This window comes from Oncorhynchus mykiss, chromosome 28 (genome assembly GCF_057628025.1).
Source record: "Oncorhynchus mykiss isolate SJ-2025 chromosome 28, ASM5762802v1, whole genome shotgun sequence".
In the NCBI taxonomy this organism is placed as follows: domain Eukaryota; kingdom Metazoa; phylum Chordata; class Actinopteri; order Salmoniformes; family Salmonidae; genus Oncorhynchus; species Oncorhynchus mykiss.
Window position 1 is genome coordinate 30,594,965 of NC_143049.1, and position 18,777 is coordinate 30,613,741.

The 18,777-nt window shown below is 41.8% G+C and overlaps 1 protein-coding gene across 3 annotated transcripts in view; it reads right to left on the bottom strand.

The window, feature by feature from the left end:
* The window catches only part of LOC110508890 (SPRY domain-containing SOCS box protein 4), a 121,799-nt gene that overhangs the window by 51,659 nt on the left and 51,363 nt on the right, over positions 1-18,777 (bottom strand). For all 3 annotated transcript variants that reach the window (XM_021589783.3, XM_021589784.3, XM_090225022.1), the window contains one exon: positions 13,094-14,032. In XM_021589783.3, the coding sequence (XP_021445458.1) occupies positions 13,094-13,826 (733 nt within the window). In that variant the 5' untranslated portion in view covers positions 13,827-14,032. The remainder of the gene's footprint in view (positions 1-13,093; positions 14,033-18,777) is intronic.

Below are 18,777 nucleotides of genomic sequence, written 5' to 3' on the forward strand. Positions count from 1 at the left end.
ATGGATTCTAATGAAGTGAAGGATAAAGCTGATATTGTAGGGGTTTTTAACAAGCACTTCATATCTGCTGGTTCTGTTTTTGATAATGGTGGTGCCCAGGCCTCTAATGTAAGCTCTGTTACAGTAAACTATGATATAGGCCCTCGTCAACCCTTTGAACTTTGAGCCTGTTTCTTATGCTGAGGTCTATAAAGAACTAAAGGCAATAGACACTAAAAAGTATGCAGGTCCAGACAACCTGGATCCCTACCCCTTAAAATGTAGTAGGTGGTATTATTACTGAACCTGTTTGGAAATCAGCTTATGTCCTCCCGCTGCTAAAGGGTGGAGATCCCTCAGATGCTAATAACTATGGTCCTATCTCCAAACTCCCTATCCTGGCCAAAGTCTATGAATCCCTAGTGAACTGGCAGTTAAAAAACATCTTAATTGAAAAGAACATACTGAGTGGGGTTCAGTCTGGCTTTAGATCGGGGCACAGTACCACAACTGCAGCTACGGCAGGGGCAAATGACATCATAAATGCACTTGATAAAAAGCAACATTGTGCTGCTCTGTTTGTTGATTTATCAAAGGCATTTGATTCAATTGACCATGAATTGTTCCTAGCTAGACTCAAACATTGTTCTCAGTGAAGCGGCAGTAAATTGGTTTGGAACTATCTTTCTGAAAGAACACAATGTGTATATACACTGACAATCACACATCTAGCTTTGTTGAGATTGATAGAGGTGTGCCCCAGGGTTCCATTTAAGCTCCTGTGTTGTTCTCAATTTTTATTAACAAGCAAAGCAGCATCTATATGCAGATGATAAGAGTCATATATTCATGTGCTCCTTCTCTGGTTCAGGCTGTTGGCCTCCCTTTATGGTCTTAAACTGGTCTTGAATGTACAAAAAACTAAATTCATGACCTTTACCAGAGCTCGCAAAGAACATCCAGCGAACTTGACAAAAACCATGGGACGCTTAGGAGTCAACATGGGCCAGCATCCCTGTGGAACACTTGACACCTGGTAGAGTCCATGCCCCGACGAATTGAGACTGTTCTGAGGGCAAAAGGGGGTGCAACTCAATATTAGGAAGGTGTACGTTTGCATGAAGGTGTATGTTTGCATGAAGGTGTAGACTACCAGGAGTTTAACCATACTGTATATTGCTACCTTATCCCTGTTCACCATAGCCCCCCTATATGGGTGAGTGAGGAGGAAGTACAGCACAGTATCAGCTTATTATCAACTCGCCTGCTGTGAGATAACGACCACATAGAGACAAACACCATTGTAAATACAACCCATATTTATATTCCCATTTGTACATCGTTACAACACTGTATATATACATAATATGACATGTGTAATGTCTTTATTCTTTTGGCACTTCTGTGAGTGGAATGTTTACTGTTCATTTTTATTGTTTATTTCACTTTTGCATAGTATCTACCTCACTTGCTTTGGAAATGTTAACATGTGTTTCCCATGCCAAGAAAGCCCCTTTAATTGAATGAGAGAGGGAGAGAGAGAGAAAGAGAGACTAACTTATGATGTTTGGGTACTTCATTTAAAATGCATGGATATGGGATATTTACACTAAAACTCCAGTAAGGATTGATCCCTTAGTAAATAAGGTCATAACTCAGGTTGCATACCAGCCATGCATCCGGAGTACCAGGAGTTCTATTTCTATGTGAAACCGTGTGAATTACAGTAGCATACTGTGATTAACTACTCTGGGGGAAATGGGCCATAGCAGAAAAGATGAGAAAAGCCAAACAGCTTTTTAGAAGATACAATGGTGATCAATCTCTTATTATTTGATGTTCTATATTGTCCAACAATAACTCATAAATAATCCAATAAACTCCATTCCATTCAATGCCGCGAAAAGACCTATTAACGTAAAGTCATTACTGTACTGCCAAGCACCCCTCCCACATACACACACACACACACACACACACACACACATATATAGAGAGAAAGAGAGTGTCAGTGTGTGTGAGAGGTGGAGGAGACCCCATCAGTAGTAACGGCTGAAACACGAGACACGTGGCAGGGTCTACAGTCAATCACGGATTACAAAAAGAAAACCAGCCCCGTCGTGGACATCGACATCTTGCTCACAGACAAATTAAAACAACTTATTTGCTCGCTTTGAGGACAATACAGTATTACTGACACAGCCTGGTGCCAAAGACTGTGGGCTCTCCTTCACCGTGGCCAACGGTTAACCCTCGCAAGGCTGCCCGCCCAGAAGGAATCCCAAGCCACGTCCTCAAAGCAGGCGCAGACCAGCTGGCTGGTGTGTTTCCGGACATATTCAATCAATCCCTATCCCAGTCTGCTGTTCCCACATGCTTCAAGATGGCCACCATTGTTCCTGTTCCCAAGAAAGCTAAGGTAACTGAACTAAATGACTATCGTCTCGTAGCACTCACTTTTGTCATCATGAAGTGCTTTGAGAAACTAGTCAAGGATCATATCAACTGATACCCTAGAACCACTCCAATTTGCTTACCTCCCCAATAGGTCCACAGATGATGCAATCGCCATCACACTGCCCTATCCCATCTGGACAAAAGGAATACCGATGTAAGAATGCTGTTCATTGACTACAGCTCAGCATTCAACACCATAGTACCCTCCAAACTCGAAATTACGCTCGAGACTCTGGGTCTCGACCCCGCCCTGTGCAACTGAGTCGCGGACTTTGAAGGGCCGCCCCCAGGTGGGTAGGAAACAACATCTCCACCCCGCTGGTGGAAAGTTCCTTGGCGCACACATCACAGACAAACTGAAATGGTCCACCCACACAGACAGCGTGGTGAAGAAGGCGCAATAGCAACCTTAGGAGGCTATAGAAATTTGGCTTGTCACCTAAAACATTCACAAACTGTTACAGATGCACAATCGAGAGCATCCTGTCAGGCTGTATCACCGCCTGGTAGAGCAACTGCTCCGCCCACAATCGCATAGCTCTCCAGAGGGTATTGCGGCCTGCACAATGCATCACCATCACTGGGGGCAAACTACCTGCCCTCCGGGACACCTCGAGCACCCGATGTCACAGATCATCAAAGACGTCAACCACCCGAGCCAGTGCCTGTTCACCCCTCTATCATCCAGAAGGCGAGGTCAGTAAAGGTGCATCAAAAGCTGAGACCAAGAGACTGAAAAACAGCTTCTATCTCAAGGCCATCAGCCTGTTAAACAGCCATCACTAGCATAGAGTGGCTGCTGCCAACATAGACTCAAATCTCTGTCCACTTTAATACATTAAATAAATGGATTTAATAAAGGTATCACTAGACACTTTAAATAACAGCACTTTAATAATGTCTACATATCCTACATTACTCATCTCATATGTATATTGTGCTGCCATCCTGTTAGAAGGTAACAGATGGTTTTATTACAGTGGTTAAGATGGATTTTCATTGTGTTCCATAGTATTTATCGCCCCCTATTGGAGCTTTCTGGTCCTTTACGGAAACAGGAAGTAGAGTAGTCATTCTGCACGCAGAGAAGCAGCTAAAAACAAAGCTAAGGTGCAGGGCTTTCAGTGCAGTGATTTCTTGTCACGATTCAGCCTCGTAAAATATTTGTTTGTAAGTTTGATTCAAGCATATTGCTCGTGATGATAATCTTGTTATTGATAGAATTGTTATCTTATCAATGTTAGTGTTGTTGCATTTACTCCCACATATTGCCGTGCCTTTCATGTATGTCGTTAGCTGTATTACTTTGCTCGTGCATCATGTAAACGAATTGTAAAACATACAAAACTGTAGTTTTGTTACTGTTTCTAGTGTAACATGCTTTGTTATTGTAGAGAGGTGGTTGCACATTATTAGAGTAATGAAAGGAGTTAGCCAATTACCATATGAGTAATAATTAGCTATATGGTTTGGCATCATGAAAGATACATGGTACCTTGGCACGTGCTTTGTATTTATGCAACTTCAACTTGAAATGTATAATGTATGTCGGTGTGAATTGAATACTAAATACTAAATGTATAATGTACAGCTGCCGTATGTCGGTGTGAATTGAATACTAAATACTAAATGTATAATGTACAGCTGCAGAATGTCGATGTGAATTGAATACTAAAGACTAAATGTATAATGTACAGCTGCAGTATGTCGATCTGAATTGAATACTAAATGTATAATGTAAAGCTGCAGTATGTTGGTGTGAATTGAATACTAAATACTAAATGTATTGAATAATGTACAGCTACAGTATGTCGGTGTGAATTGAATACTAAATGTATAATGTACAGCTGCAGAATGTCGGTGTGAATTGAATACTAAATGTATAATGTACAGCTGCAGTATGTCGGTGTGAATTGAATACTAAATGTATAATGTACAGCTACAGTATGTCGGTGTGAATTGAATACTAAATGTATAATGTACAGCTGCAGTATGTTGGTGTGAATTGAATACTAAATGTATAATGTACAGCTGCAGAATGTCGATGTGAATTGAATACTAAATACTAAATGTATAATGTACAGCTGCAGTATGTTGGTGTGAATTGAATACTAAATGTATAATGTACAGCTGCAGAATGTCGATGTGAATTGAATACTAAATACTAAATGTATAATGTAAAGCTGCAGTATGTCGGTGTGAATTGAATACTAAATACTAAATGTATAATGTACAGCTGCCGTATGTCGGTGTGAATTGAATACTAAAGACTAAATGTATAATGTACAGCTGCAGTATGTCGGTGTGAATTGAATACTAAATACTAAATGTATAATGTACAGCTGCAGTATGTCGGTATGAATTGAATACTAAATGTATAATGTACAGCTGCAGTATGTCGGTGTGAATTGAATACTAAATACTAAATGTATAATGTATGTCGGCGTGAATTGAATACTAAATGTATAATGTAAAGCTGCAGTATGTTGGTGTGAATTGAATACTAAATACTAAATGTATAATGTACAGCTGCAGTATGTCGGTGTGAATTGAATACTAAATGTATAATGTACAGCTACAGTATGTCGGTGTGAATTGAATACTAAATGTATAATGTACAGCTGCAGTATGTCGGTGTGAATTGAATACTAAATGTATAATGTACAGCTACAGTATGTCGGTGTGAATTGAATACTAAATGTATAATGTACAGCTACAGTATGTTGGTGTGAATTGAATACTAAATGTATAATGTACAGCTGCAGTATGTCGATCTGAATTGATTACTAAATACTAAATGTATAATGTACAGCTACAGTATGTCGGTGTGAATTGAATACTAAATGTATAATGTATAGCTGCAGTATGTCGGTGTGAATTGAATACTAAATGTATAATGTACAGCTACAGTATGTCGGTGTGAATTGAATACTAAATGTATAATGTACAGCTACAGTATGTTGGTGTGAATTGAATACTAAATGTATAATGTACAGCTGCAGTATGTCGATCTGAATTGAATACTAAATACTAAATGTATAATGTACAGCTGCAGTATGTCGGTGTGAATTGAATACTAAATGTATAATGTACAGCTACAGTATGTTGGTGTGAATTGAATACTAAATGTATAATGTACAGCTGCAGTATGTCGATCTGAATTGAATACTAAATACTAAATGTATAATGTACAGCTACAGTATGTTGGTGTGAATTGAATACTAAATGTATAATGTACAGCTGCAGTATGTCGATCTGAATTGAATACTAAATACTAAATGTATAATGTACAGCTGCAGTATGTCGATCTGAATTGAATACTAAATACTAAATGTATAATGTACAGCTGCAGTATGTCGGTGTGAATTGAATACTAAATGTATAATGTACAGCTACAGTATGTCGATCTGAATTGAATACTAAATACTAAATGTATAATGTACAGCTGCAGTATGTCGGTGTGAATTGAATACTAAATGTATAATGTACAGCTACAGTATGTTGGTGTGAATTGAATACTAAATGTATAATGTACAGCTGCAGTATGTCGATCTGAATTGAATACTAAATACTAAATGTATAATGTACAGCTACAGTATGTCGGTGTGAATTGAATACTAAATGTATAATGTATAGCTGCAGTATGTCGGTGTGAATTGAATACTAAATGTATAATGTACAGCTACAGTATGTCGGTGTGAATTGAATACTAAATGTATAATGTACAGCTACAGTATGTTGGTGTGAATTGAATACTAAATGTATAATGTACAGCTGCAGTATGTCGTTCTGAATTGAATACTAAATACTAAATGTATAATGTACAGCTGCAGTATGTCGGTGTGAATTGAATACTAAATGTATAATGTACAGCTGCAGTATGTCGATCTGAATTGAATACTAAATACTAAATGTATAATGTACAGCTGCAGTATGTCGGTGTGAATTGAATACTAAATGTATAATGTACAGCTGCAGTATGTCGGTGTGAATTGAATACTAAATACTAAATGTATAATGTACAGCTGCAGTATGTCGGTGTGAATTGAAAACTAAAGTACATTGTTTTCTGTATTTTGCAGTTTCACAACATAAATGTTTTCAATATATTCATTCAAGAAAAGTCAGGCCTTGGGAGATTTATTGAAGGCTTAGTTGTTAGCTATCTGTCTAGCTTTGCATGGGAACGCAATTCCAGGACAGAATATATATACTGTATTTTATACCATCTACTGCATCTTGCCTATGCCGCACGGCCGTCGCTCATCCATATATTTATGTGTACATATTCTTATTCATCCCATTACATTTGTGTGTATTAGGTAGTCGTTGTGAATTTGTTAGATTACTTGTTAGATATTACTGCACTGTTGGAACTAGAAGCACAAGCATTTCGCTACACTCGCATTAACATCTGCTAACCATGTGTACAGTTGAAGTCGGAAGTTTACATACACCTTAACCTGAGTTTCAATGTATATGGCTTTCACAATTCCTGACATTGAATCCGAGTAAAAATTCCCTGTCATAGGTCAGCCACTTTATTTTAAGAATGTGAAATGTCAATAATAGTAGAGAAAATTATTTATTTCAGCTTTTATTTCTTTCATCACGTTCTCAGGGGGTCAGAAGTTTACATACACTCAATTAGTATTCAGTAGCTTGCCTTTAAATTGTTTGACTTGGGTCAAATGCTTCAGGTAGCCTTCCACAAGCTTCCCACAATAAGTTGGCTGAATTTTGGCCAATTCCTCCTCACAGAGCTGGTGTAACTGAGTCAGGTTTGTAGGCCTCCTTGCTCACACATGCTTTTTCAGTTCTGCCAACACATTTTCTATAGGATTGAGGTCAGGGCTTTGTGATGGCCACTTCAATACCTTGATTTTGTTGTCCATAAGCCAATTTGACACAACTTTGGATGTATGCTTGGGGTCATGGTCCATTTGGAAGACCCATTTGCGACCAAGCTTTAACTTCCTGACTGATGTCTTGAGATGTTGCTTCAATATATCCACTTAAATTTTACTTCCTCATGATGCCATCTATTTTGTGAAGTGCACCAGTCCCTCCTGCAGCAAAGCACCCCCACAACATGATGTTACCACCCCCGTGCTTCACGGTTGGGATGGTGTTCTTCAGCTTGCAAACCTCCCCCTTTTTCCTCCAAACATAACGATGGTCATTATGGCCAAAGAGTTCTATTTTTGTTTAATCAGAAGAGAGGACATTTCTCCAAAAAGTATAATCTTTGTCCCCATGTGCAGTTGCAAACCATAGTCTGGCTTTATTTAAATGGCAATTTTGGAGCAGTGGCTTCTTCCTTGCTGAGCGGCTTTCAGGTTCGGTTGACATAGGAGTTTACTGTGGATATAGATACTTTTGTACCTGTTTCCTCCAGCATCTTCACAAGGTCCTTTGCTGCTGTTCTGGGATTGATTTGCACTTTTCGCACCAAAGTACGTTCATCTCTAGGAGACAGAATGAGTATCCTTCCTGAGCGGTATGATGACAGCGTGGTCCCATGGTGTTTATACTTGCGTACTATTGTTTGTACAGATGAACATGGTACCTTCAGGCATTTGGAAAATGCTCCTAAGGATGAACCAGACTTGTGGAGGTCTACAATTTTTTTTCTGAGGTCTTGGCTGATTTTTTTTGATTTTCCCATGATGTCAAGCAAAGAGGCACTGAGTTTGAAGGTAGGCCTTGAAATACATCCACAGGTACACCTTCAATTGACTCAAATGAGGTCAATTAGCCTATCAGAAGCTTCTACAGCCATGACATAATTTTCCAAGCTGTTCAAAGGCACAGTCAACTTTGCGTATGTTAACTTCTGAACCACTGGATTTGTGATACAGTGAAATATAAGTGAAATAATCTATCTGTAAACAATTGTTGGAAAAATGTGTTGTGTCATGCACAAAGTAGATGTCCTAACCGACTTGCCAGAACTATAGTTTGTTAACAAGAAATTTGTGGAGTAGTTGAAAAACAAGTTTTAATGACTCCAACCTAAGCGTATGTAAACTTCTGACTTCAACTGTATGTGACCAATAAAATTTGATTGGATTTGTGCGCAAGCACAAATTTATTGCAGGCTGTGTGTGTGTGTGTGTGTGTGTGGTCTACCAGCTTCCTGACATACTTTCCTGGGCACCAGAGAGGAGACCCCATCAGTAGCAAAGCGCCTATCAGATTCAGCCCACCGATCACACACATACACACACTGGGGTTCTGTGGACACACACGGCTCCCTGTTTGACAGACGCTCTCACCTTTACCTCATACACACACACACAAGACATATGCCAGTCACATCTCGCTGGTCATGACACTGGGGCTCTGTGAGCATTCCTGGACGGGACAAAGGCACATGATAAAATTATGCACATTGAGTACAGACAGTGCCTGCCTGTGTCTCAGCCAAAGCCCACTGTGTGTAACATTCAATACAGACACTGGACAGCAGAGTCCCTCTATCCCTCCTCCAGCCTCCCTCCTTTACCCTCCTCTGCCTGCTCTGAAAGCTCAACACAATCAGTACTTTCAGATCTTTCACTCACGCACATCAATTCAACACACTGTCCACACACACGGTCTACAGATTCCCATGGGGACAAGAAAACATACTGTGTACCAAGACACACACACACACGAACAAGCACAAAATCACACAAAGGACATGCACCCACAGAGACAAATTAACACACACGCACGCACACACACACACACACACACACACACGTCATCCCAGCGGCAGACAGACATCCATGATGACTTCATAACAGTGAGTCATGCGTGCTAAACAGCAGCTGCAGATAGCTTTATTCAAACTTAATCTCAATTCCAACATTTTAATCATCAGTTGTTGGCAGTGCTCAAAATGTGCATCTATTTTTTTATTTAATTTCTATTCCTGAAAAGAAAAAAAACTGTAGTACGACAAACACACAACACACCCCTCTGGAGGGCAACTGGATTTCCCATCTCCACATTTGCATTTATTAATTTATCTCCCCAAAAATTGCATCTGACACACGGGATCTACCTTCCGCATTGTTTAGCAGTAAATTGAAAGCATTCTTATCACACGCTGCGCATCTGCACACAAAACCTGCATAAACATATCAGGCTGCAGTTCCATGCAGACACACATATTCACACACACCATGTCTCATCCTTAAAGTGAAACGTCTTACATCTTCTCTTTAGCGGAGGCTTTCAACCTCCGACTGTACACCATCAAACCGATTCTTTAGAACGACTTCCTTTCAAGGACAAGAGCTTTCAACATTCATTCCACTTTTTCCACACTAAGCTTGGAAGTACACAACTGCCGTAACCATTTCCAAGCATAGAAAATACTTTTCAATTGGTGCTTTGAACAGGCTTAGAGATTCTCAGACCTTTGCTGTTCCTATCCGTGAAATTCAACAGCAGGACCGGTAAATGTGAACGGTTGAACCACTTTGGATTATAAATGGGCTGCTTTAAACAGGGCCTAACCCAGGAAAAGACCAACATAAGCCAATGTCCACTGTGGCACAAAAAGTGACAAGGGAAAAAAAATGCACAACACCAGATTTGTAACACGGGGTCTCATGTAATGTGCTCATGTGGTGTGAAAACAATAGGTTTCACTACCTAAAAAGCTGAGAACTTCAAAGAAAGATCAGTGTGTTAGCAGCAGAGATGTGAAGTGACTCGTCTAGCATGAAAAGACGCAACAAACCTCAGACACACAGGTAGGATTGTCAAAGGCACGCCTGCTGGCAGTACTTAGCACCTATGAACAGCGTCGGCAGTAAATCTATTTTGTGTTCACACAGCAAAGACCTTGGACGTCTTCATCCACTTAGCCTTGTTAAAATACTCCAAACCAGAAGGTGGCAGTGGTGTTGTTTAGCAATGAATATCCATGCGTATTGCTTATGGTCTAGATTCCAAGTTATCTGTACTAATCTTGCTATTTTGTAGAAAGCCCATGTTGATACTAGCTATATGACCACATCTAGATGACTAACTAGCAAGATGATTTAGAAACTATTTAATTCACTCTCCATAATCCCACACTGCCAGTGCCAGGCCATAGCCAAATGATTAGCTAGCTAATGTTAGCATATTCGCTAGCTAGCACAATATAGTGAGCTAATGTGGCTAGCTAGTTAATGTAGCTTGCTAGCAAAGGACACTGCACTAACTTGACAGCTATAATCAGGCAGCTGTTTCATGGAAACTAGAAAATCCATAGACTGAGGAGAAAGAGGAGGAGTCTACCAAATCCGGAAGTGACTTCACCATTCATTTTCTGGATTCATGTTCACTCAAACATTGTTTAAGCTTTGTTTTACTATTGATAGTTACAGCTGATTTCGGGATTGTATATCAATTCGGTCTCCTTTAATTTTTGTCATTTAATGAATTTGTTTCAGTCTCTGAATCGTTTATCATACTTTGTGTCATCAGCTCCTGATATCAGGGCATATAAACTACAATCGGTGTCCTGAATTAGCCTAATGTGCATCCAGCTACATCCTGTCCCGAGTAGGTCTTCCCCGGTTTTCCCTGATTAAACTAGCTGAACTACGCTTGTTTTCGTCAAACTTGCCAAAATGCATAAATACTGCACCCTCAACTTCGAAACTCCTTTGCTAGTTATACAATCATGGAACTAAGAAATTAGCTGGAAAGAAACTTGAAAATTATATTGTTTGTTGAATAGTCATGACTGTTTCACGTACGTTTGTCGTACGACAAAGGTGGCAAAGGATATCATGGCTACTTAATGTTGATCCAAGTTTAGTTTTGAACCCTAAACTTCGCAGACCCAAAAGTCAGATCAAAAGTGTGTGTTATAAAAACAGTCTTTGCAGGTGTGTGGGGAGAGGGAGTTTAAACATGTTCTTCAAAGAAAGTGTTTAGACTGAGACCAGAGGAACACCCGGTGATTCTCGCCACACACATGCACTATGGGATGAGAATTATATTCTATGGAGGGAGAGTGGTTAGAGAGTGAATGAACACGCCAATTGGAAAAACAGATTTCAGTCTTGGAGTTGTGTTTCCTGACCGATTCTGCTTTTGGTTAATGATGTTTTCCCCAATGAGACACTGCAGACACGGAAACCTTTTTTCACTTCCTCAAAACTCCCAGAAGGAATCTAAAGATATCTGTAATAAATGTTGATGTTTTTGCCAAGAATGGTTTCATTGTGCAGTTATACATCTAACTAAATAGTTTGGTGAAGTATTCCTCAAGTAAAAAAATTAAGTGTGAGGTGTTGTCTTATGTAACCAGAAACAACACGGAGCTGCTGGGCCTCGGAGTACGTTGATGTTCTCAACAACTCAGCACTTCCACATCGACAGCATTGCTCATTACGTAAAGGGACCATTGGTCAAGCCACCTAGCTTAACCAGGTTAATATATGGTCAATATAAGACCATCATAGAAGTCTTAAGTGTTTTCTTTTATATCCTTAATCATTTGGAATGGATATAATGCTTCTACACTATCTTATGTAATATCTCAAAGTGATATGACTATGTGTTGTTAGCAAATCATCTAAATAAAATGTTAAGAGTGCAGGAAACAAAGAACCCTGTTCATTGCCAAGCTAAATGACTTCAGTGTCTCCACTATCTCTACATCGGTCTATAACGACCGAATCAGATACCGTAGCTTCTGCTTTGCTTCAGGATCTGCCCTCTCGTGTTCTGAACAGTCATTGTATCTTTTCCAGGAAAGCATCCAATAAATGACTGAAGGTAAAGTTCCATGTTCTATGTTGCCTTCAAAGGGCTTTGCTTTCCTCATCGGTTCCCCTTCATGATCACTTTGGTTAAAAATACCTCCCACCATGCTTCTCAGATCAGTGGTAATGAAGAGGTGTAGAGGAAGCTAATTTAGCAATTTTTCTACTATTACTGTACCCCCAGGTATTATTGTATTACTATTGTATTACTATTGTATTACCATCTTACAGTCGGAAGTTTACATACACTTAGGTTGGAGTCGTTCAAACTAGTTTTTCAACCACTCCACAAATTTCTTGTTAACAAGCTATAGTTTTGGCAAGTCGTTAGGACATCTACTTTGTGCATGAGACAACACATTTTTCCAACAATTGTTTACAGATAGACTATTTCACTGTATCACAAATCCAGTGGGTCAGAAGTTAACATACACAAAGTTGACTGTGCCTTTAAACAGCTTGGAAAATTCCATCATGGCTCTAGAAGCTTCTGTTAGGCTAATTGACATAATTTGAGTCAACTGGAGGTGTACCTGTGGATGTATTTCAAGGCCTACCTTCAAACTCAGTGCCTCTTTGCTTGACATCATGGGAAAATCAAAATAAATCAGCCAAGACCTCATTGTAGACCTCCACAAGTCTGGTTCATCCTTGGGAGCAATTATTCTGACATTTCACATTCTTAAAATAAAGTGGTGATCCTAACTGAACTAAAACAGGGAATTGTTACTAGGATTAAATGTCAGGAATTGTGAAAAACTGAGTTTAAATGTATTTGGCTAAGGTGTATGTAAACTTCCAACTTCAACTGTATATAATGACGCAAAATACAAGTCTAGACCTACTTCATTCCTGTGAGAGACAGTAGAACGAGAGATTAAAGAGGAGAGGACACTTACGATCCAGTCCGTTGACGTATCTCATGCTGATCTCGCAGTGGCCCCACACGGCGCTGACGATGGGGTACAGCTTCTTCCCCTTCAGGCCTCTGAACGCCACTCCCAGGTACTGTCCGTCCACCGTGAAACTCAACGTGCCCTCGTCCATATCCAACACCACTAGAAGAGCGTCCGGCAATACGAAAGCCTCCTCGGGCTCTAAGAAACACGGATATGAAGGTAGGGAAGCCTGGGCCCGGTTCTTACTGTCATGGTACAGTCGGTTCCTGCCCAAGTCCCACCCCCAGGACTCCGAGTCACTGCCCACTAGCGCCATGTAGCCGACCGAGTGTAAGGGGGCGTCAGCGGTGGCAACTCCCACCACGGCGTGTGTTCCTCGCTGTCTCACTGGCCAGTTGATCCGCCAGACGTGAAGTCCCCGCGTGTAGCCCACTTGACCGCGGATGCAGTCGGTGCTCTGGGCTACAGGGTGGCGGTGGAAGGTCAGTTTGTCCTCCTCCTTGATGAAGACGTTGAGTGAGCGATCCTCTGGGTTCCAGGCGTGGCGGAGCTGTAGGTCTGGAGGCGCGGCGGGCATGTCTAGAAGTAGGTCCAACCGTGGTGGCTTATGGAAGTCAGGGCCCCGCAGCTCGGGGTGGAGGAGCCGGCGGTGGGCCGAGGGACGGAACGAGGGTGAGCCGCCCTCGCCGCGACTGTCCACTGACTTGATGCCGCCAGAGATTTTCTGGCCCATGGTGGCGGTGAGAAAGGGGCAGTGGAAAGGGGGGAGGAAGAAGCTGTTAGTTTGGGTCGGTTTGGTCCTCCGTCGCCCCGGCGTTACCTCATCAAAGCGGATTTTCAGTGCAGTAACCAGGGGAACCACAGGGAGTGGTGATGATGCACTCCTGTTGCAGGCGCACGCCACAAAGCCGCCTTCAAAAGGGGCCAACGAAGACACGCCTGCGAGGAGAGCGCAGAGAGAGGAGAATGTGAGTACATGTAAGGTTACAGATTGTTATGACTACTCTGTTCTGGCCGAAATCACTGCCTCCCTGAAAAACACAGTCACACAAAGTACTAGAGAGAGAGAGAGACAGCCAGACAGGGAGAGAGAGAGAGAGAGAGAGAGAGACAGCCAGACAAGACAGACAGGGAGAGAGAGAGACAGCCAGACAGGGAGAGAAAGAGACAGAGACAAAGTGTGAACGACAGAGAAAAAGATGGAGAGGTGGAAGGGCAGTGAGAGAGGGAGCGAGAGAGAGATAAGAGTAGATCAGGGGGTAGTATGAAGGCTACTCCACAGCTCTTTATGCAAAACACAAACATGTGTGGGTGTTAACAGGAACAAATAAACGAAAGGGACGGGTGTACTGCAAACAAACACTTCCTGACTAACCTACCCCCTTTCCAGACTAACACACCCACACACATACACACTGATGGAAGGTAGGCCTACTCTTTCAACTTCTGCATCAAAGAGTACAGATGCCCACACACATACTGTTAACCCTCTACATTCGTACCCATATACAGGTTGAAAATGGCAGGTTTGGACACTGTTTTTTCTTTCTTTCTCCTTGCATTTTGTATTTATATTGTGTGTATTTTCTGTCATTTGTGTAATTCAGGGTTCATCTGTAAAAGAGACCTTGGTCTCAGCATGACTCCCTGATAAAATAAAGGTTAAATAAATAAAAATAAGTGCCTAAATTGGAACGCAGTGGCTGTACATGAACATTCTCTAAATGATGATGTCAGCGCTCAGGCTCTGCGCCTCACAGCGCTGTATGAGTTGCCTTACAGCGCTGTATGAGTTGACTGACAGCCGTTCTGAACTTCAGCACCACACAAGACAATAAGTTACCCCCGTCACTCCCGCTAAATAGGCAGCTTTTGAAAAAATGTATCGTCTGAAGGAAATGCAGTAAATTAAGAGGACTATTCTATTATGAAAGGTGAGACATTGAAGATTATAATAAATACCGCCTTGATGTCATACGAGCAAGCCAAACATCCAAATGTGCACTTTATATTACATGAGTTTTATGATATGGAAATGTGAAGTGTCAATGTTTATGATCAATGTTTTTTCTATTGTGAGAAAATGCATAGAGGAACAGGCACCTGAATGCACACATGACTCCTTTCTATGCACACCAAGATTCCCATCTGTTTCTCTGAACTGCCCTGTGAAAGTTGAACACTGTCAGATCATAACTTAGCTATTCATGTTGGAAATAGAACAAGATTTCAAATGATGCCCACCTGACCCAGATTACCATTTATAATGGCCCGTTTTTGGATTGCATAAACAACTAATTGTGTGATGCGGAGGTGCAGGGCTGAGCTCCAAGCAAAACAACTACAAGTGTGCTTGCTCTAGTTTCTCAACGGCACAACTAGGAGAGTTCAAAAAGGACTCTTCTTTGAGTCATAAAAGTGCATTGAATATGCTTTTCATATCTATTCTGTGAGAAATATATTTTGTGATGGGGAGGGGGTGGGGGGGGGGGTCGTATCACTTTGACAATATCGTAATATTATTGTGCTAGTTGGCTGTACCTGCACAAAAACTCAAACATTTTTTTACCCCATGACTGATCAAAACTTATTTTCTCATGGCTCTCTCTCTTGTCCCTCTGCAGCTGACATATATTTATTTTACCTTTATTTAACTAGTTAAGAACAAATTCTTATTTTCAATGACGGCCTAGGAACAGTGGGTTAACTGCCTTGTTCAGGGGCAGAACGACAGATTTGTACCTTGTCAGCTCTGGGATTCGAACTTTCGGTTACTAGCCCAACACTCTAACCACTAGGCTACCCTGCCACCCCATATATATGGTGAATATTTATGTTTGGAACATCAAATCGCCATACATAGAGAATTGCAGTACATATCATATCGGCACCGAAGTATCATGGTAATATCGTGAAGTCCCTGGCAATTCCCAGCCCTCATCCACATTGGCCAATTCCCAGCCCTCATCCACATTGGCCAATTCCCAGCCCTCATCCACATTGGCCAATTCCCAGCCCTCATCCACATTGGCCAATTCCCAGCCCTCATCCACATTGGCCAATTCCCAGCCCTCATCCACATTGGCCAATTCCCAGCCCTCATCCACATTGGCCAATTCCCAGCCCTCATCCACATTGGCCAATTCCCAGCCCTCATCCACATTGGCCAATTCCCAGCCGTTATCCACATTGGCCAATTCCCAGCCGTTATCCACATTGGCCAATTCCCAGCCCGTATCCACATTGGCCAATTCCCAGCCCGTATCCACATTGGCCAATTCCCAGCCCTCATCCACATTGGCCAATTCCCCGCCCTTATCCACATTGGCCAATTCCCAGGAGTGTACAGGGTTAAAGCATCCTGAGTGGTGTTCCTCTACAGCCAAGACTACAACTCAGAGGCGGCTAGCGTTCATTTAGATAATGCATTTTTAATGAGCGCCTTTTAGAAAAGGAGCAGAGTTGGCAAAAACAGGAAGGGAAAAAAAGGTAATAATTTATTGCCCCAATTCCTTGAGCTTCCCGGGCCTAAAAAAAAAAACTCTTCAAACAAAGTCCCTGTTTGCCACAGCCAAAACATCATTAATCAGAGGTGATGTGAAAAAGAACACTGAACTAGGAGATCATATAAGATTGGCTGATAATAAGTTAAAAACACTAGGGCTCTACATAACGCTAGCAGGCAGTTCCTGTTCCGACAAACACACACACAAACTCACACAGGTCCCACTTGGCTGCACGCATGCACACAAACAGACAGACAGACAGACAGACAGACACACACACACACACACAGTTCCTGCTCAGCTGAAGTGATGTATACGTAACTTCCTGAACACAGGGAAAGGTACACTCATACCTCAGACTTGGAAGTGGCACTGATGCACCTCTTGGGGGTAAAGACACACAAAAGTATACACAGCTGACAGTTACAGTAAATACAGAACGGTACTGTACTGGACACACAGATGTCAGACTGTGAAAGAGAGGTCTACTGTTGCTATGTAAGCTGAGGTAAGCACAGACACAGTAAAACAGTCAACACTCCGACACAGGGAGGGAAGACACAGCCTGAAAGAGAGAGGTCTGTCTATGTAAGTTAACAGGAAGGAGGGTGACCAGACAGCCCTGGCTCACCCCTCTCTCTCTCTCCCTCTGTCTTCCTCCCATCAAATGAGAAGAGGAATGACACCATGAGAGCAGAGAGTGTGTCTGTGTCTATGTGTGTGGCACCAGAGTTCAGTTTTTGTCTGTGTGTGTGTGTGTGTGTCACCAGAGTTCAGTTTGTGTCTGTGTGGCACCAGAGTTCAGTCTGTGTCTGTGTGTGTGTGGCACCCGAGTTCAGTTTGTGTCTGTGTGTGTGCGCGTGCTCATGTCCACTTATCCCCTCTCCCCCCAGATGGCTCCTCTACTCAGCTGGCCCAGAACCAGTTTGGGAGGGCATGTGGCTGGCAACCTACGTGTTACACTCGTTGTCAAGGGGTTGCTTCACCACTGACCTCCTTCACCACGGTCATCATTACCACGGTTACCCCTCTGAAGGGACCTGGACACGGTGTTTGGCGTGAAGAGCTGCAACAGCAGCTGCTGTTTACACATGCCCTCTCTTCCCCTATTTTTCTCATGTCTCTGGCACACTTCATGGTTCCCCCAGACTTCTGCTGATTCATTTAGGAGAGTGCTCTTCTGTCATCATCCCTTCGTTTAGCTGGGTTAGACAGGTGTGGCAGTTAGGGGAGCAGACAGCAGAGGTGTCAGGCACACACACTCACGGCAATTGAGAATATGTTTTGTTGTTACACTGACATGAGCATGGCCATCTCCTTTGTCATGACGTTGGCCTGTGGGTAAGGTTTATGACCCCCCCATAAATACCTTTCTCCCTTTCATCTCTTGACTCTACTGAAGGACTCTTGAAAAGCCTAGAGAGTGGGGGAACATCAAAAGATGGGTGAGAAAGGAACCATATTTCGGTAATCCAACCAGTTGAAAATATGCGTTGGTACTTAAAGAATATGATGTCAGTTCGTTTGTCATCTGAGACATTCTTATAAACTGTATTGGGGAAAGTCTACACATTATAGTTGCCCTCTGCCTCATAGCCAGGCTTTCATGCATATCTCAGAAGGAAAGATTTGCTTAACGAGTGATATAATAAGATGCATGGACTCAATAATAGTGCTTAACATGATTTTTGAATGAACACATCTCTGTACCCCACACATACAGATAATTTGAAGGTCCCTCAGTCGAGCAGTGAATTTCAAACAGATTCAACCACAAAGACTTGGGAGGTTTTCCAATGCCTCACAAAGGGTACCTATTGGTAGATAAAAACATTAGTACAAAAAAACAGACATTGAACATCCCTTTGAGCATGGTGAAGTTACCAAACACACTTTGGAGGGTGTATCAATACACCCAGTCACTACAAACATACAGGCGTCCTTCCTAACTCAGTTGCCTAGGGGAAGGAAATCGCTTAGGGATTTCACCATGAGGCCAATGGTGACTTTAAAACAACATTAAGAGTTTAATGGCAGTGATGGGGGAAAAAACTGAGAATGGATCAACTACATTGTAGTTACTCCACCATACTAACCTAATTGACAGAATGAAAAGGAAGCCTGTACAGAATAAAAATATTCCAAAACATACATCCTGTTCACAAAAAGGCACTAAAG